General features: G+C 45.1%; 1 protein-coding gene across 1 annotated transcript; it reads left to right on the forward strand.

Moving 5' to 3' along the window:
- Positions 1-2,601: 2,601 nt before the first annotated feature.
- On the forward strand, positions 2,602-15,616 carry LOC135375459 (CDK5 regulatory subunit-associated protein 3-like). The gene is made up of 12 exons (XM_064608151.1): positions 2,602-2,671; positions 3,242-3,391; positions 5,701-5,789; positions 5,857-5,946; positions 6,008-6,144; positions 7,613-7,772; positions 8,527-8,601; positions 8,821-8,932; positions 9,659-9,759; positions 9,873-10,078; positions 13,370-13,541; positions 14,025-15,616. The coding sequence occupies exons 1-12, from the start codon at positions 2,629-2,631 to the stop codon at positions 14,094-14,096; spliced, it is 1,407 nt and encodes a 468-aa protein (XP_064464221.1). The 5' UTR covers positions 2,602-2,628; the 3' UTR covers positions 14,097-15,616.
- Positions 15,617-20,152: the final 4,536 nt, after the last annotated feature.

Consider the following 20,152-nt stretch of genomic DNA (forward strand, 5'->3'; position numbering starts at 1 on the left):
CATGTGTGTGCACAGGTTCTTTTTTCGTGAGTGATGCGAAAGGTATGTGCAATGCAGCAGTGATGGTGTGGGCAGTCATTTGATGAATGCCAGTGGTTGTCCCAAGACTGTAAGGATAGATGTTTAAAAGTCAATGGGTACCAGGTTATCCAAATTCTTGGGTTTCTAAAACCAAAGTTTTACTTAAAATTTTGCATGGTAGCAGTGGGAAAACTTGGCTATAGTGAACTTTAAAAGCGATAAAACCCCTGTGCCGGGGAACAAGTCAACAGACGACACAACACACAGGCACAGAATCTGTGCCAATACTGTGCCTGTGTGTTGTGCCGTCTGTTGACTTGTACCCGGGCACGGGGGTTTTATCGCTTTTAAAGTATGCTGTACCGAACAGCCCAATTTTTAACCATTTTCATTTTGGCTATAGTGAAATAGCTGAAAAATGTAAATTTTCATTTGTAGAACACTTTTTGTAGACTGTTTATGTATTTATACAGTTCCAAGCTGTGCTAAAGCTTAGGGAGGAACATACCCTGCATCATAATATTTTGGCATATGTGCATGTTTTGGAAGATTTAGAGCCCTGGGCCCTAGTAATCGGTTAACCATCTGGAAATTAAATCGGCGAGCTCTGCCTGGTGGCCTTCACCCGTTTCTAGGTGTTTTGTTGGAGACTTCTTATTGAAGGGGGAGTCGTGTCGTGTCGGGAGATTACATACATCGTCTGAGGAAAACACCAACAGCTGAGCCAGCATTTCTCGCGGTCACGGGCCACCTCCCAGTCTCGGTGGTGACTGCAATAAATACGGCAATCGTTTGAATTACGGGAGCATTTCGATCGAGTGCGGTTTGTAGAAAATTTGCATACCAAGGTCACTTACGACAAATGTCTGAGCGTCTGGATCCTGGGTTTTTATTAACGGAAGCTAATCCATTTTCTGGCGATACACTGTAGGAAAATCCTAAAATCCCAGAGTTCTGTGCATAACGTAAATAGCGTTGAAATATTTTAACATATCTGTTTTGTGGCGCCCTCTAAAGAAATTTAGATATGTCCTTCGTACCAGCGCTGAATGATTTCCCTCTAGTGGGACACGTGTATTTTGTATGCGTGTCGTTTGCGCTTGAAAGTTGCCGTTTATCGTCGCTATATTTGGACAAGTTAGCGTCTATTATGCAGGTAATGCTCTGTTTCTGCTAGACACACTATTGCCATGCTCCACGTCACAATTCAAGCGCAGTGTTTCACTTCAAAGCATGTTAATGGATTCCGAAACCTGAACACACATATTGCAGACGTGTGGGGACCCATGACCGCTGCTTTATCAATGTTCACGTTAGAAGGCAGCTCTAGACAATGCATAAAAGCGCCAAAACAGGCATATTATATGCATTACTGCAATACCAGCAGCGTTACGCTTTACACTATGTTGATTGAGAAATTCAGTTTCACTAGTTGGTATAGTTTCTCATCCTTCCTTTTTTTTTCTTACAAACAAACAACAGTTTCGCTAGAGCTAGTATAGTAATCACTTTTACAAGAAGGCTCGTTGCTCAATAAATGACTATGAATAAAAGTTTAGAATAATGCATCATGTTATGGAACATATTAAAGTAAGGTGTCCAAAACACTGTCCACACACACATAAATATATATATATATGCAGAGGGAAAGTGTAAAGCTCCATTCACGAAAACTTTTGTGACATGTCTTCATACAGTTGATGTGCAGATACTCACGTCTGTGCATGTAAAACGTTGTAAGTATACTTTGTGTGCACACACCCTGCGATTTATAGCTGGGATTGGGGGGGGGGGGCGACGTCTGCGAGCCTTTAGCGAGTCGCTATCCGTTTGGGTGCGAGGGGTGGGGAGGGGTTCTGGACACGGGCTCAACCTTTTCATGCACAAAATCCTATCACTGGTTGAAAAGAAGAAACTGCTGTCCCCTTAAGTTCGATCACCATTGATTCCCAATTGTTTCCGTATGGAAGTTTCTAAAGAAGCTAAACAAATGACCACGAAGAACGGGTTTCTCCGTGCAAACATTTGAGCACAGAAAGGCCATCTTTAGGGGACACGACACTCATCAGTACCACGTGTGCCTTACGCAGAATGCTTGTAGGTGGAAGGGGGACAGCTTCCAACCCCCAAGCTGCAGCTCCCAAATAAAACTAATAGAACCAGCAAATGAATGCCAAATAACATGAAACGAACGGGATAATTTATGGCCTTGTGCCACCCCCACCCAAGATGACTGTTTTTGCTTGTATATTTTTTAATCAGAACTTTAGCCTGCTGAAATATAGCTATGGGGGAGGGGGGAGGATCACCTCCCCCTTAAATCTGCCCCTGCCTGTATATATATATGCAACACAATCTAACCACAATTTGTGGTACTTCTCTTCTCAGCAGGGGGAGACATTGTTGCCAATTGACATTCACACAAACAAGCTGCTTGGTAAGTGGTCTGTTTACAACAGATAGGTTTGCATGTAGCAACAGTGTACTTATTCTATACATAATATTGTCCTTGTCATAGACTGGCTGATTAGTCGAAGGCACTGTAATAAGGATTGGCAGGCAAAGGCACTAACAGTCAGAGAAAAGATCAATGCTGCCATCCAGGACATGCCTGAAGTGGATGAGGTCACCAATCTTCTGTCAGGAACATGTAAGCACCCTTGTACCGGCATGACCCCAGCCCTAAAGTGACTAGGCCATAGCGTCGGTGCTAGAGTTCACCCCTGTTCGAGAACTATGAAAATGAGGGACCTTCTTTTTTAGATGCAGGTTATATGTGGTTCCACATCACTTTTGAGTAGATTTTTCTAAAAAAAAATTACGAATATATGTTTTTTTTTTATTTTCTGGGAATTTTGAACCACCCTCTGTTTGGTTCTTCAGAACGAGTCCACCTTCCAACAGCATTTCGCCCTTCAGCTTTTATATATCTGTAGCAGAAGTAATAATAATAGGATATAGTTATCACAAAAACGGTTTGATGCCAAGAGTAACACCTCTTGCTCCCGCACCATTAGAAGAAAGGACGCATCGTCATTGCAAATCTCGCATATGCCCCCAGTAAAAGATATTAATTTATTTCCTGATAATTAGAGCATTCGTTATAGACATCCTGATTCTCCACCTTGTAAAACTGCCCATGTATCTATGTATTGCCCATTTCCTTGACCGTTCCTTCAAATTCAATTTTGAAGTGAGCTTGCCATTTGGATGTGTGCAGATATCAACTACTTCCATTGCAAGAGAATAGTGGAGATTTTGAAGGACACTGAAGCCAGCAGTAAAAATATATTTGGAAGGTATTCCTCACAGAGGATGAAAGACTGGCAAGAAATTGTGAGGCTGTATGAGAAAGACAACATGTATCTAGGTAAGTGCCACATAAAAACACGTGGAAGCAACACTGGACATCCAACCTGAACATTTTGACTCACTGATGAGAGTTCAAGGTGGCTTCCTATAGCGTTGTTCTTATCCCATGCATTACTAGAGTTGGCCCTGCTTGCATGAAACGCTTTGAGTGCAGCGCAGGTAGTGTTGTACAGTACCCATATAAACCACTCTGGCACAACCAGCAAAGTGAATGTGTTGTATATGTAACAATCTTTCACTGCCAACAGGGGGAGTCCCAGAGATATGTAATGCTCAGATGTAACAGCTTTTCCTGAAACTGAAAGTAACTTTGGAAGTCATTCTATTCAGGGTGCATCACGTAATGTGTCATTTGACCTTTGTAAAAAAACGGCTGAGCAGAAAAATATGGGGTAAGCGGCTGCCTTCCGGCCATTAAATTTGCCACCTACTGGAAATAATTTCCACGACTTGTAATTGAAATAAATTAATCTTTTTAAATTGAACTCTGAAATTTGCCTAGGCAATGTCATGTTATTCTTGCTAAATCAGATAGGCCGTAGTTGAATTTGCCAAACCCACTGCGAACTACGATTCGTAGTACGGTGGTTACGTACAGAAACGTTGTCCGAAAATTGAGGTTTAGTTGAGCGTATTTCAGCGACGCATTAAGTCAGTCAGAAAACAGCGCCGTGAGAGGGTATGCACTCTCCACCTGATGGACAGAGCAGCTGAAAAATAAGGCAAGGGAAGCTTTCGCATCGAGCAATCAGAAACCCGCTTATCTGCACATAAGCGGGCGGGTTTGGCTATTTCAACCATGGTCTATCTGGTTTAGCAGGAAAAATGTTACATTGACTAGGCAAATTTCCAAGTTCACTTTTTAAAACTTCAATTTAATTCAATTCAAAGTCATTGAAAGTAATTTTAGTACGATGAAAGATGAAAGTCACTGAAAAGGTTAGCCAGCTGTAGGGGTCGAACCCACATCTTCTGGATTGCCGGTCCAGGGCTCTACCAATTGAGCTAAGCTAACACGCCTTCTCAATTTTAGTACGTTGCAAATTGAATGGCTGGAAGGAAGCTGCCTACACCATATTTTTTGGTTGAGCTGTGTTTTTTACACGGGTCAAATGATGCGTTACGTGACGCACCCTGTATAAAGCACACACATTTTCAATGCACCAGAAAAACAAAAAAACTAGACAGTGTATAGGTTCCAGAGGATGTGCCAGACACTTAAGAAGTATAAAAATTGGCCTAGTTCTTCTTTTGTAAATCGTAACAATTAGGAAACTGCAGTTAGCATGTGTGAGTCCGAAAGCATCCTTCGTGTTGCTACGACTATTACCAAGAATCTGAATTCTGAACTCTGATTATCTTTATTGGCAGCATTGCTTAGATAACAATAAAAACGTGCTTGATGGCCATTCGTCCTTGTCAGTATGGCTTCAACAAAGACAACATTGCTCACACAACTTGCTGAAAGTACACAGCACAATTGGTCTATTACGTTCTTCCAGCATAGGCAGATTGACAGCTTTTCTTTCTGTGATTAGCACGACTATTAATCAGTGATGGCCACTAACTACTTCTACAGTAGTTTAACTATAACTACTTTGCGATGGAGTAGTTTAAGTAGTAGTTCAACTACTTTTCAGTGGAGGTAGATAAAACTACTTCTTTAACTACTGCAGTGTAGTTTAACTACTTAACGTTGTCCATCAACACCAACCCCATTCTATAGTGTTCTTAGACCCCTAAATATGAATCACAAGCAGTGATAAAAGTGAAAATTTAGTACACATGCACGACACAATTGCTCTGCACCTCCGTTCTTATCAAACAAGTAGCTCAAGGTAAAAGTCGGAAGCACAGTCGTGCCGTAAAGCTTGCGGCAAAATCGGAAGTAGTTGGCGCCTGCAGTGACCTAACTACCGTAGTCAACTACTCGAAATAGTAGTTTAACTAGTAGTTGCACACTACATTTCTGCAAGGAGTTGATAACTACTTTTTAACTACAATCAGGTAGTTTAACTAGTAGTTGCACACTACATTTCTGCAAGTAGTTGATAACTACTTTTTAACTACAATCAGGTAGTTTAACTAGTAGTTGCACACTACATTTCTGCAAGTAGTTGATAACTACTTTTTAACTAAAATCAGGTAGTTTAACTAGTAGTTGCACACTACATTTCTGCAAGTAGTTGATAACTACTTTTTAACTATGATCAGGTAGTTTAACTAGTAGTTTAACTACATGTAGCTAACTACTGGCCACCACTGCTATTAATTGGTTTTAAACTCCGTAAAACCGTCGCCTTTCAGCGGAAGCCGCACAGATGCTCATTCGTACGGTGAACTATGAAGTGCCTGCCCTCAAGAGGCAGATTGCTAAGTGCCAGCAAGTACAGCAGGTTAGTTGTTGTCGTCCTCTTTCTGTGTACCAGAGCGCAATCATTAAACTCGATCACAACGCGACAGGAGTCGATAAAGAAAGAATCGGACTACACAAAGCACGCCGAGGAGCTGAAAGCACGATACCGCCAAGAATGCAAGCAGCTTGGGATACCGGTAGGTCGGTTTCGAGCAAGTAGGAAGGGGTTTGTTGTGACGTGAATGTTCTTTTTTGCAGGGAGAATGTGTGAAGAAAGAATTGCTTGCACTCTTGGATGAGCTCCCTACAGTCTTCACTGATGTCGTTACTCAGTTGAAAGGCTGCGACAAAGCAATCCAGTTCTATAAGCTGTTTCTCGAGTTTACTGTGGGAAGGTAATGAATTTTGCTGTTTCTTCTCAAAGTATGAGCTACTAATGAGCAATGTTTTCTTTCGTTGACTTTTCGAGTGTAATTTTGATTTAGGATTCGTGTAAAAAAATATGTAATGAAAGCTGTCAGTTTCTTGCTCAATTTGCATTCCTGCTCAATGCATAGAGCCTGAAGTTTTCGGGAAATATTTTTTCCAAAATTCGGGGGGTAAAAATCTGGTAAATAAACATGTGCACTAAATTCGTGCGAATTCGGGTGAAAAAACTTCCATTACGCTAAAATCGGGGAGAAATCGGGCCCAGTTATTCAAACTAACTGTAGCGGTTTGGTACAAACGGTGATGTAACTGCATTTTTCTGCCAAACAAGTTAGTTGGTGCATTCCTACAGACATCCCGGTGAGGGCAATTTGCCCGGTAAAAATCGGGTTTCACCCTAAAGGGGCAACCTTCAATTCGGGGTGCAAATTCGGGGAAGAATCGGGTAAAACCCTAAAACTTCAGGCTCTATCAATGCACTTTTTATGCTTACCATAGCTGAGTCGTGGTCCCAAGGTGGGAAAGGGTGGTGCCCCTTTCCCAGAGCTGAGGTCCTTCTTACTTGACCTTTCAGCCTTCAGTATTATTATCTCGACTTTCACTGTGCACAAATGTTTTCAAATTATCAAACATCCTTACATAATTTTTCTGTCGTATCCCACCAACAACTTGTAATTTGTGATTCATCTGTTGTCCATAGCTGTCACACCTTTTAAAAGGATCTCTGCATACAAAGCATGTCCCCTGCTGGCCCTTTAGTTTGATGTTGTTTCTCTCTGTCGATCTTGCTATTGCCGTTGGGCTACATACTTACGTATTATGAGTAAAGCCCGAAGTTTTTGGGTTTTACCCGATTCTTCCCCGGCAAATTGCGCTCACTGGGATGTCTGTAGGAATGCACTAACTAGTACTTGTTTGGCAGCAAATGCAGTTACATCACCATTTGTACCAGACCACTACAGTTAGTTTGAGTAACGGAGCCCGATTTATTCCCGAATTTAGCGTACTGGAAGTTTTTTCACCCAGATTCGCATGAATTTAGTGCAGATGTTTATTTAACTGATTTTTACCCCCCCACCCCCAACCCCCCATTAAAAAAATATATACAGTCAAACTCCTTTACAAGGAAACTCAGGGGACAGCAAAAAAAAAATTCGCAGTAAAAGTATTTTCGTTAAAAAGGATGTCTATTATTGGACCTATAGGCTCCAGCGGGACCGCAAAAAAAAATTCGCTGCAGTGGTATTTTCGTTAAACAGGTGTTCGCTATAAAGGAGTTTGACTGTATATATATATATTTTCGAAAACTTGAGGCTCTAATTATGAATGAGTGTGATGAAGCTTGAAATAAAAGCCAGGCAGAGCCAAAATTGAAGCCAAGTGTGTTCATTTTGAGTGAGAGACAGTGTCTGAGCCGTGTTTTATGTAATGCAGTGAGAAAGCTGGCCCAGTGTTGCCTTTGGCGACGTTCCTTATTGAACATGGTAATGCAACGACATACCAGTGGAAGCATGGTGAGGCTCCCGAGGTGGTTGAAGAAACGTTACCCGTTGTCCCGGTAGATTTGGATAACGGCAGCGGACATGAGGACCAGGTAACGCACGTTTTACATGCAGTAATGCAGGTTTGGGAAGTATATTATGGGATATAAATCAGATAACCCCTCATTAAAAAAAAAAGAAAAAAAAGATCACATTTTCCAAAGCAGAAGATTGTTTACCACGGAAATTGGTGGGAAAGTGTTTCAAATTGTGTTTTGGGTGTACGGCCGTCAGACTTAACTGTAACACGTGAGTGCGCAGACAACAAAACACTGCGGAATCCTGTCCACTGGGTTTGAGGCTAGGTTGCAGTGCACATGCAGCACAGACTGGAGAGCGTAGGTGTGGGCAGATATTGATTTGTAGGTGCGATAACTGCTGAGCTGAGCATGCCGAGCTGCTGTCCTGAGGTGGTGCATGTCTCAGCCAAGTCTTGGAAGTATGTCTCGGACGCAATCTCAAACCAAGAAGCTAATGCCCCTGTTACATGGGCAGTCTTCGGTGATCATTGGAACCAACGGCCATTGGATATGCGTGTGGCGCCACCAAGCACTTCTCACACAACATTCCAATGCTTTCCGCCAAGTTGACACATTACATGCTTGGTGGCGCTACGTGCATCCTCAACGGCTGTTGGTTCCAATGGACATTGAAGATTGCCCATGTAACAGGGGTATAACACTCTGCAGTGCTGGTGACTGCACGTGCCTCACGGTTAGGTCTGGTGGTGGCTGTACATTTGAGGAGGGTTTCGTACGTGTGTATTTCATATGCTTACACTTCGGCTGACGAACTCTTGACTCTCAGATTGACTTTGGAGATTTGAACCTGGATCCTGGCGCTGCAGTTGGCAATGGCTCACCCAATGGCGACTTTGTGCATGTAAGCTTCGAGTAATCTCTTTTTCGAAGTCAGAAAATGTACTCTTTGTGCTACCATGCTACCATGTGAGCTTTGTCAAATGCTAGACATTTGTGAAAACAAACAAGGTTGACAATTCTGTTGGTTGGCTGCTGCCCAGATGGTCAAGGAAATTATTTTATGAATGATATTGCAGTTGTTTTGTGATGTTGTGTTAAAGGGTCAATCCTTCATTGTTAGGTGGACTTTAACGAAGGTCTGGAGCCCGTAGTGGTTCAGGAAGATGAAATCAAATGGGACATCAGTATAGAAGATGCTGGAATCACAGTGGATAGCTCATCTGATGACAAAGGTATCTTAAATAGTTAAAATACAAGGTAGTGGTCAAAAATAAAACTTACCTGTACTGGCACGCTGTACTCAGCAATTAGTGAATTCTGGTGGAGCATTGTGTTGTGCATAGATAAAGCTCTGAACGAGATTCTGTCCTGGCAAATTTCAAACTGCTTGAGGGTGGGGGGGGAATATGTTTATTAAGAAAAAGAAAGGAAAGGTCAGCCAGACAAAGGGTGGCTTGCTATTCCAAACAAAAAAAAGGGAAAGAAGGGTAGAAGGAAAGAAAAGGGAAAGAAGAAACTGCTTCAGCATCCTTTGCAGACTTGTACAGTTGCCGAGAGATTTTTTTAAACTTTGAGAATCCACAGAATAAGTCTGAATTTTAGAGCAGTCCTAATTTTTAGTCGACGATAAAAATTCACATTGTTTGTAAAGCCTTTATTCGGAACACTCAAAGTGGTTTGGGAAAAACAAAACTGTCAATGCATGTTTGCTTCACTGCACGGACACAGGACAATACATCACATCAAATTTCTGTCAGCGTTTCTGTTACCATTCCTGTTTCCGTTTTCTGTTAACCAGCTGGTGCACTATTATCATGGTCAACAGTAGGCCCAGCTGAATTGGAGTACTCTCTGTATTTAGCTCACTGTGCTCTATGCTAAAATTGAATTTGAAGACAAAAATTTTTTAAATCTGAAAATATTGAGAAAAAATACAGACAGTTTTTTCCCCCCTCCAGGGGCCACTGTAGACGGTGCCAAGGTTGCTCGAGGAAGTGACGCGCTTTCCATCCTGCACAACCCTGAAACACGTGCAACCTTTCTTAACGAGCTTGGGGAGGTGAGTTTTTGCAGCCGCGATTTCTTGCTCGAAGAAATGCGGTGAATGTTTCGTAAGTGGTTCTGCTGCGTACTGTATCTACAGTGATAGCTGGTATGACACTATTCCCTTAGTTGCAATGCTTTTTGACTCAACGGTTGAACGAACTGAGGATTCAAGGGGACGCTCTCGCAGCCAGCATTGCTCAAGCAGCGCCAGACCAGGTGCAGCTGCAGACGGCTGACCGTGTGGAGGCCATGCTAGCTCACCTCGAGGTTGTCCTGGCAGCGCTCACTTCCAAGCGCATGCAGCACCTTTACCAGCTACATAGTTCTCCAAAGTATGTGCACCTTTCTGATGGATTTTAACTAGAGGTGTGCGTATATGCGAATTCTCGAATTCGAATCGAATATCAAACGCTCGAACTATTCAATTCGCGAATCGAATATCCAGTATTCGATTTTTCGAATATTAGGCTATTCCGCGACCTTAGCATTTTTTTCCACAGCTGTTACCACTGTAGTAGGGAATTTATTTTGTGATGGAATGGGATAAATCCGACATGCACGTTCTGTTTCTGACAAAAAAAAAAACGTGACATTGGCTCGGCAAATTTCGGAGTTGAATTCAGAAAATTCAATTTCCTGCGACTGAAAATTGATCAAAGTGCTCCCATGTCATGCCAAACTTGTGCGGAAGATAAACCCCAAATTTTCAGCCAAGTAGATGTTTAAATATATTTTTGTTTGATCGCAAGAAAATTTATTTGACTCTGTTGTGTCCCCAAATGGCCCTCGACGAGATCACCTTTTTTACTTTACAAACTGTTCACGTATGAGCTTCCCTATCCTTCCAACGTGCTGGCCGCAGAGCTGTGACAAGAACGCTTGTCCACAGGAAAACGAAACTATAGAGCGCGATTGTCCGACGTCGTCTCTATCGATGTGGGCATCCAGCTACGCATTTCCGCTTGTATTGGAGAATCGGGTTGCAAAAACTGTCGCATTAACTGGCACTTTTGGTAGGTAAGACGAAAAATGGTCAGTCTCGAACTCTCGATGCTTTGAAAACGGGTCTCGAAACTGTAACAGAAATTTTCTAAACCGGTTCAGTTCCGGTTCAGCTCCAAGATGGTGGCGGCCTTTTCGGTTCGGTTCTGGCAAAAAAATAACGGTTCTTTCCGGTTTTTTGGTTCCGGTTCGGTGTTGATGCTCTGCCTAGAATAAAACCCTATTTTCAAAAAACATAACGTATTTACTCGCATAATTTGCACACTTTTTTTCCCCAAAAAATGAGCAAAAGTTGGGGTGCGCAAATTACGTGGGTCTTTCTCAAGACGACTTGAAGAACGGGTGCAAAATCAGTTCCTGATAAGCCAAAACAAAAGACGGGCCTTAAGGTGAATAATTACCTTTATTACTTGGTAACTTTACAACTCGTCGTCGCTGCTCGAGCCAGAAATAACGTCACAGCCATCGGCGACATCGGGGTCTCTCTCGTCCCATAGCATGTTGTCTTCTGTACCGTCCACGTCGTTAGAAATACCAGTCTTCTTGAAGCTTTTGACGACAACGTCAAATGGGACCATGTCCCATGCGTCGCAGATCCACTGGCACATCTGTTCAGTCGACGGCCGCTTAATGCGCCCAGTTGGCGTTAAGCATGGTTCGCCGGACGCCATCCACTCTACGTAGACATGAAGATCCAAAACACAGCGCGAGAAGACACGACGGAAGAAGAGAGGACAGGACAGGCGCTGACTCCAACGAACAGTTTAATAACACAAAAACCAGTACGCAGGCGCACAGCCGCCAACCCAGTCACCCCACCTTGGTCCAAAAGTGCAGACGCTCAGACAGACACAATCACTACCGCCTCGACAACATCCTCCTCTCTCCCGATAACAAAGACACAGAAGTTTGGCTCACACACCTACCGCCTCTATCCCCGATAAAAAACGCTTCAGATAACTCCCGCGCACCCTTATCTCTGCTCCTAGATAGCACGACAATCTGACTAAATAGCTGTGTACTGTGACTAAATGGCTGTGCGCCTGCGTACTGGTTTTTGTGTTATTAAACTGTTCGTTGGAGTCAGCGCCTGTCCTGTCCTCTCTTCTTCCGTCGTGTCTTCTCGCGCTGTGTTTTGGATCTTCATGTATAGTCGCCAACGTGCCCAACAGCGAGTACTCTACGTAGAGTTTGCGCAGATTGTCTTTGAAAGGCTTGTTAATACTGACATCAAGCGGTTGAAGTACCGACGTTAGGCCACCGAGGATAACTGCAAGGTCGGTCTTCATCTGTGCAAGCAGACTCTTCACTGTCTTGACAAGGTGGTCTCTGAAGCTGTCGAGGACTAGAAGCGACGGAAGCTTCAGCATGGCACCCGGCCTGAAGCCCCACACGGTCTTGATCCAATCTTGGACGAGGCTTTCATCCACCCATCCCTTTTCTTGAACCCGGAGATGGACCTTTTTCGGAAACTGTCCTTTGGGCACAGTTTTCCTCTTGAATATGACGTACGGCGGAAGTTTTCGTCCATCCGCTGTCACAGCCAGCATTACCGTGCACCGCTGCTTTTCACACCCTGCTGTGCGTATGGTCACATTTCTGGCCCCTTTCTTATCCACTGTCAAGTTCAGAGGCATGTCAAAGTTAACAGGGGTTTGATCAGCATTTCCTATCTGTGACAACAAGTACGACATGGCCTTGCGCTTCTCTATCATGTGACGATGAAACGAAACCACCTTTTCTTCGTAGTCCGTCGGCAGTCGTTGGCAAAGTCTGGTCCTCCTTCGGATACTGAGATCGTGCTGTCGCATGAAACGTGTGATTCATCCCCTTCTTGCCTTAAACGTTGTTACGGGAACATCCCTGGCTGTGGCGATCTTCCGGGCTTTGAACTGAAGCATTTCACCCGAAACTGCGCATCCGCTGTTCCTTAGCTTCTCTATGTAGACTAGCAGCTCCTCCTCAACTTCTGGGAACTTGCCTTGCTTTGGTCCACGGAAAGCTTTCTTCCCTGGCTTGGCACTCAGCAGGCGGTCCTTTTGCTTGCGCCAATAACGCACGTGGCTTTCCTTGACCTCAAACTGCCGTGCTGCTGCTCTGTTGCCGTGTTGCTCTGCAGATTCTATGACCCGCAACTTAAACTTGGCCGTAAAATTGTCGTAGCCCATTCCGATCACGGAACTTGGAAGGAACTGCCAGCGACATGTTGTGCAACTGAGTCGAGATCAAATGACAACCAGCAATTGCGTGACCTAAGTCACCAACGCGGACTCCCCAACGCTGTTCCTGTGATGACTAATGAGAGCGCCGTGTCATTGGCCGTAGGGTCTGCACGTGCAATGGGCGTGGCGAACCCCACGAATCCCATGAAGGGAGGAAGGAGAGGTTGGAAGAACGATGGAGCGTCCACGATTTCTGTTCTTGCGAAAGTAGGGGTGCGCAAATTGCGCAAATCTTTTTTCTCTTGAACTTTTAAAGTAAAAAGTGGGGGTGCGCAAATTATGCGAGTAAATACGGTAACCCCCCCCCCCCCCCCAAAAAAAAATGAGGGTCTACCTGCTCCATAAGCAGCATGTAGTGTGCTACCTCTCACAGAAGAAGTTGTTGTGTCTTCGCCTCAGGTACGTGGACCGTCTGGTGGGGTCGCTCCAGCAACTTCTGTATCAAGCAGACAAAATGGAGCAGTCACGGCGGGCTGTTCTGGTTGGGGCCGAGGAAGCTCTGGCGGAACAGAGGCAGCTTGAACCCAAGAGGGACTTAATTCTACTGAAAACCAGGGAGCTTCAAAAACAGGTATGGTAGCACATTACTTTATTTTTTTTTTTAGTCTGAAGGGGTGCTCTAAGGAAAATACTCTATTGCAAAGTATGTTTGAAGATCTTATTTCCAAAACGAGCAAAGTCTTATTTTTCTGGATCGAGAGAAAGATGATTGTGTTCATACGACTCCTTTCCCCACAAATCTTGTTTTTTTGTGCTTTAATTTCGGGCAAGCATGGAGCCCTATAGTCTTCTGAACCGCTGGATGTGCCTCTGGAGCCCCCTTTTAGTCATTTATCTCAGTTATGTCAAAAAACGACAGTGCTCATTTCAGAAATAACCTCTTCAGCTGCCAGAAAGACGTAAATCTGGCTCAGTAAATGGAAGTCCTGATAAACGGAACAGATTTTTTCGGGTCCCTCGAGGTTCCATTTGAAGAGATTGCACTGTAATAAGCTTTTGTAAGGGATGCTGTTTACCTTATGATGTTCATTAGCGATGTGTTTTGCCCTGACAGATCCAAGAGGAGATTTCAAAACGGTACAAGGACCGCCCCGTCAACATCATGGGAGGTATCACGGTCATGTGATTGCTTGTGGCATAGCGAGAACCATACTGTAAGATGCGTCGACATGTAGCGTTGATGAGTTACGTGCAACATGTCGCAGCGATTGGCGTGACTAGCAGAGCAGTGCATTCCAGAGAACGGTGTGGCTCTTTTCGGGAAACCACCGCAGTAAACTGAAATTGAGCGGAATGCCAGTGTGCATTTTGTAATATATAACCAACCGTGCGATTAAATTATTCGTGGCAGTGCTGGAGAAAGGCAATGGGCAGAGTTGTGAGGTCCGTAAATGATTTGTGTACATATTCTTTTAGATTGAAAAATGTAGGACAGATCTTTGCTAAGAAAGATATATTACCTTCCTTGTTGAGTGCACTAAATGGTATTCTGTAGAGACATGAAGTCTTGTCCATTCACAACTTTTTTTGAAGAGAAAGAAGTCTGAGAGGAAAGGTAGGGTAAGGAGCATTTGAAACAAAATAAATAAAAACAAACATGCCTTTTTGTCCCCATTGTGAGAAGAAGTGACAGCGATAGCTGTGTCATCCTTGTCCGGATCACGACCTACTACAGTTTTTCCCGGCGATTTTAATCCGCGTGCCAGCTAAATTAATCCATGCCCCATCAAGTTTGCATGGCACATGGATTAATTTCGATGGCACTCGGATTAAAATCGGCGGGAAAACCTGTAGATTGTAACGACCATGTCATGTTCGGTAACCCCTATGAGGAGCCCATCCGCACGATCCGCTAGGGGCGCTACACATCGGCCCGCGAGATTTACATCACGATTGGACAATGAAAATCTGAATTTTGAATCCGCATAAGCGGAAGTACGACTACCGTAGCAGACGACAGCAACAGCTCCTATGAAAAAGCGTAGAATGATGATGATGACATTCAACATTAGAATGAAACATATTCTGTGGGACATTCACCACTTGTACAAGAATACTAAGGCAAGCTGAAGTACAAAATATCGTAGAAGTTGAGGAAGCAATAACCGGGCGGATGAGTAGCGCCACCGCTACTTTCCAAATGCGGCGCTGGGAAGGGGTGTCTATGACATGGTCGTTATAATCTACAGGTTTTCCCGGCGATTTTAATCCAAGTTCCAGCTAAATTAGTCCACGCCCCAAAAAGTTTGCGTGGCACGTGGATTAATTTCGATGGCGCTTGGATTAAAATCACCGGGAAAACCTGTAGTAGGTAGTGGTGCGGATTACGTATTTCCCTCTTCCTGCACTGCAGTTGACTACAGCGCTGGCCAGTGGCATGTGGTGTGATGTCGTGTGTGCGTGACTTTCATTGTATGTGTGTCATGTCTTCCGTCATGCTGGGTCTTCTAAGGGCAGTGTAATAGGAAAGAATGGCAGCGGAACGTGAGTTTTTGCCATTGATTATGAATTCGGAGTGCCCGATAATTCGGACTGATTCTGTGACTCCCGGAAGATTAAAAAACCTATCAGTGACTCTACAATGGAAATGTAGGAAGATTAAGTTGAATGAAAGCAAATAAATTTCTTAAACCAAGACATCCATGACATTCTGTTCTTTTTTTTTTATAACTGTTAAACACTGGAGATGAGGATGTTGATACTCAACAAAAGGAATTCGTACAAACTAAGCTACTGTGTAAAAAATTTAACTAGATTATTAACGAAGTTACAAGTTACAAAAATGAACTTGAAGTTCCCAAGTTACTTTGGGAAGGACAACAAGTTGCTTTTGGATTGCTATACTTGCTGCATAATATGTACTCTTTTGTTGCTCTTTGGGAAGAAACCCTTTAAAAGAACGGTCGACGTCTCGACAGTGGTACTGTCTTCGTCAGGACAAAAAAGTTAAAGTTAATAAAAAGTTAATGAAACAAGTTAATGAAAAAATAAAACAGTACATTTTTTTGTCCTGACGAAGACAGCGCCACTGTCGAAACGTCGACGGTGCGTTTATAATCTATGTTTTAAATTACCCATTAGATAAATTAGTTTTTGTTAACTTTCCTGTAATCTGTCGCCATGCCAGTACTGGACAGCTGTTTCAGACTTCTTGGGCCTCATCAGCAGTACGCAGGCAGGCAACGTTTGAGCGGATGGCGTCAGAAGGTCACGTAGCACGCGATTGCTCCCGTCAGGTTGAGCTAACTCACCACTGAAAGCCCAGTGCAGAGCCAGTGAAGTATGCTGTAGAAGTGGTTTTTTCCGCGTTTTCGAACAAAGCTGGTTTGAGGGGAACTTAAATTCGCGACACAGGTTTCCGTTAGTGCTTCGCTCTTGCATACAGTGCCGCGGTCAGTACTCGGGCATATATTTCGGCACGTGCTAAGACATACGTTGTTGATCGAGATGGGGGCGTTCTAGGTCAATCCCTTTCTTCTCCACACAGACATGGGAGGAAAGGCCCTGTACAATGATCTTTAAGGACTCTGCAGGAGGCCATAGTACTGGCCGTGTGCAGGTCAGCCAGTTCAATTTAGTAGTTCTCATTCATTATCACTCAGGGCACTGAACAGTTCTGTTGAGATGTCGTACTATCATACAAGCTGGTTTTGAGAAGGCGGGGAAGGACATGTTGCGGCTTCGGGGTATAGTGGTATATATGTACAGTGCAATGCGTTTGTAGAGGTAGCAAAAGCGTGATCAATTTTCATTTCTTTACATCATGCTTGGTGGGATAAAACAATCTTCTGCGGCTTGCTTAAACTTCCTACGCTACATGGAGTAGAAAAGGTCAAGGCAGTCACGGTATGGCGTCGAACGCCGCACAATTTTCGCCCTCATGTGGCCAGAGCTATTCGCGGGAACTTAAATTCGCGATTTTGGAGGAATGCGCGAAAAACGCACGCGAAAAAAAAAAAAAAGAAAAAACACTGCTACAGTAGTACGGGAAAAAAAAAATAGCCGGAGCTCTTTGACTGCACGTATAGCATACGTTTGTAACTCAAACGTCGCCATGCCAGTACTGGACAGCTGTTTCGGCCTTCTTGGGCCTTATCAGCAGTACGCAGGCAGGCAACGTTTGAGCGGATGGCATCAGAAGGTCACGTAGCACGCGATTCCTCCCGTCAGGGTGAGCTAACTGACCACTGAAAGCCCAGTGCAAAGCCAGTGAAGTATAGTAGGGGAAAAAAATATCTGGATCCCTTTGGCTGCACGTATAGCATATGTTTGTTACTCAAACGTCGCCATGCCAGTACTGCACAGCTGTTTCGGCTTTTTTGGGCCTCATCAGCAGTACGCAGGCAGGCAACGTTTGAGCGGATGGCGTCAGAAGGTCACGTAGCACGCGATTCCTCCCCTCAGGGTGAGCTAACTGACCACTGAAAGCCCAGTACAAAGCCAGTGAAGTATAGTAGGGGAAAAAGATAGCCGGAGCTCTTTGGCTGCACGCATAGCATATGTTTGTAACTCAAACGTCGCCATGGCAGTACTGCACAGCTGTTTCGGCCTTCTTGGGCCTCATCAGCAGTACGCAGCCTGGCAACGTTTGAGCGGATGGCGTCAGAAGGTCACGTAGCACGCGATTGCTCCCGTCAGGGTGAGCGAACTCACCACTGAAGGCCCAGTGAAGTATAGCAAGGGAAAAAAAAATATCCGGATCCCTTTGGCTGCACGTATAGCATATGTTTGCTACTCAAACGTCGCCATGCCAGTACTGCACAGCTGTTTCGGCTTTTTTGGGCCTCATCAGCAGTACGCAGGCAGGCAACGTTTGAGCGGATGGCGTCAGAAGGTCACGTAGCACGCGATTCCTCCCGTCAGGGTGAGCTAACTGACCACTGAAAGCCCAGTGCAAAGCCAGTGAAGTATAGTAGGGAAAAAAAATATCTGGATCCCTTTAGCTGCACGTATAGCATATGTTTGTTACTCAAACGTCGCCATGCCAGTACTGCACAGCTGTTTCGGCTTTTTTGGGCCTCATCAGCAGTACGCAGGCAGGCAACGTTTGAGCGGATGGCGTCAGAAGGTCACGTAGCACGCGATTCCTCCCGTCAGGGTGAGCTAACTGACCACTGAAAGCCCAGTACAAAGCCAGTGAAGTATAGTAGGGGAAAAAGATAGCCGGAGCTCTTTGGCTGCACGCATAGCATATGTTTGTAACTCAAACGTCGCCATGGCAGTACTGCACAGCTGTTTCGGCCTTCTTGGGCCTCATCAGCAGTACGCAGCCTGGCAACGTTTGAGCGGATGGCGTCAGAAGGTCACGTAGCACGCGATTGCTCCCGTCAGGGTGAGCGAACTCACCACTGAAGGCCCAGTGAAGTATAGCAAGGGAAAAAAATATCCGGATCCCTTTGGCTGCACGTATAGCATATGTTTGTTACTCAAACGTCGCCATGCCAGTACTGCACAGCTGTTTCGGCTTTTTTGGGCCTCATCAGCAGTACGCAGGCAGGCAACGTTTGAGCGGATGGCGTCAGAAGGTCACGTAGCTCGCGATTCCTCCCGTCAGGGTGAGCTAACTGACCACTGAAAGCCCAGTGCAAAGCCAGTGAAGTATAGTAGGGGAAAAAGATAGCCGGAGCTCTTTGGCTGCACGCATAGCATATGTTTGTAACTCAAACGTCGCCATGGCAGTACTGCACAGCTGTTTCGGCCTTCTTGGGCCTCATCAGCAGTACGCAGCCTGGCAACGTTTGAGCGGATGGCGTCAGAAGGTCACGTAGCACGCGATTGCTCCCGTCAGGGTGAGCGAACTCACCACTGAAGGCCCAGTGAAGTATAGCAAGGGAAAAAAATATCCGGATCCCTTTGGCTGCACGTATAGCATATGTTTGTTACTCAAACGTCGCCATGCCAGTACTGCACAGCTGTTTCGGCTTTTTTGGGCCTCATCAGCAGCACGCAGGCAGGCAACGTTTGAGCGGATGGCATCAGAAGGTCACGTAGCACGCGATTCCTCCCGTCAGGGTGAGCTAACTGACCACTGAAAGCCCAGTGCAAAGCCAGTGAAGTATAGTAGGGGAAAAAGATAGCCGGAGCTCTTTGGCTGCACGCATAGCATATGTTTGTAACTCAAACGTCGCCATGCCAGTACTGCACAGCTGTTTCGGCTTTTTTGGGCCTCATCAGCAGTACGCAGGCAGGCAACGTTTGAGCGGATGGCATCAGAAGGTCACGTAGCACGCGATTCCTCCCGTCAGGGTGAGCTAACTGACCACTGAAAGCCCAGTGCAAAGCCAGTGAAGTATAGCAGGGGAAAAAGATAGCCGGAGCTCTTTGGCTGCACGCATAGCATATGTTTGTAACTCAAACGTCGCCATGCCAGTACTGCACAGCTGTTTCGGCTTTTTTGGGCCTCATCAGCAGTACGCAGGCAGGCAACGTTTGAGCGGATGGCATCAGAAGGTCACGTAGCACGCGATTCCTCCCGTCAGGGTGAGCTAACTGACCACTGAAAGCCCAGTGCAAAGCCAGTGAAGTATAGTAGGGGGAAAAGATAGCCGGAGCTCTTTGGCTGCACGTATAGCATATGTTTGTTACTCAAACGTCGCCATGCCAGTACTGCACAGCTGTTTCGGCTTTTTTGGGCCTCATCAGCAGCACGCAGGCAGGCAACGTTTGAGCGGATGGCATCAGAAGGTCACGTAGCACGCGATTCCTCCCGTCAGGGTGAGCTAACTGACCACTGAAAGCCCAGTGCAAAGCCAGTGAAGTATAGTAGGGGAAAAAGATAGCCGGAGCTCTTTGGCTGCACGCATAGCATATGTTTGTAACTCAAACGTCGCCATGCCAGTACTGCACAGCTGTTTCAGCTTTTTTGGGCCTCATCAGCAGTACGCAGGCAGGCAACGTTTGAGCGGATGGCATCAGAAGGTCACGTAGCACGCGATTCCTCCCGTCAGGGTGAGCTAACTGACCACTGAAAGCCCAGTGCAAAGCCAGTGAAGTATAGTAGGGGAAAAAGATAGCCGGAGCTCTTTGGCTGCACGCATAGCATATGTTTGTAACTCAGACGTCGCCATGCCAGTACTGCACAGCTGTTTCGGCTTTCTCGGGCCTCATCAGCAGTACGCAAGCAGGCAACGTTTGAGCGGATGGCGTCAGAAGGTCACGTAGCATGCGATTGCTCCCGTCAGG

The sequence above is a fragment of the Ornithodoros turicata genome, unplaced genomic scaffold (assembly GCF_037126465.1).
Source record: "Ornithodoros turicata isolate Travis unplaced genomic scaffold, ASM3712646v1 ctg00000864.1, whole genome shotgun sequence".
NCBI lineage: Eukaryota > Metazoa > Arthropoda > Arachnida > Ixodida > Argasidae > Ornithodoros > Ornithodoros turicata.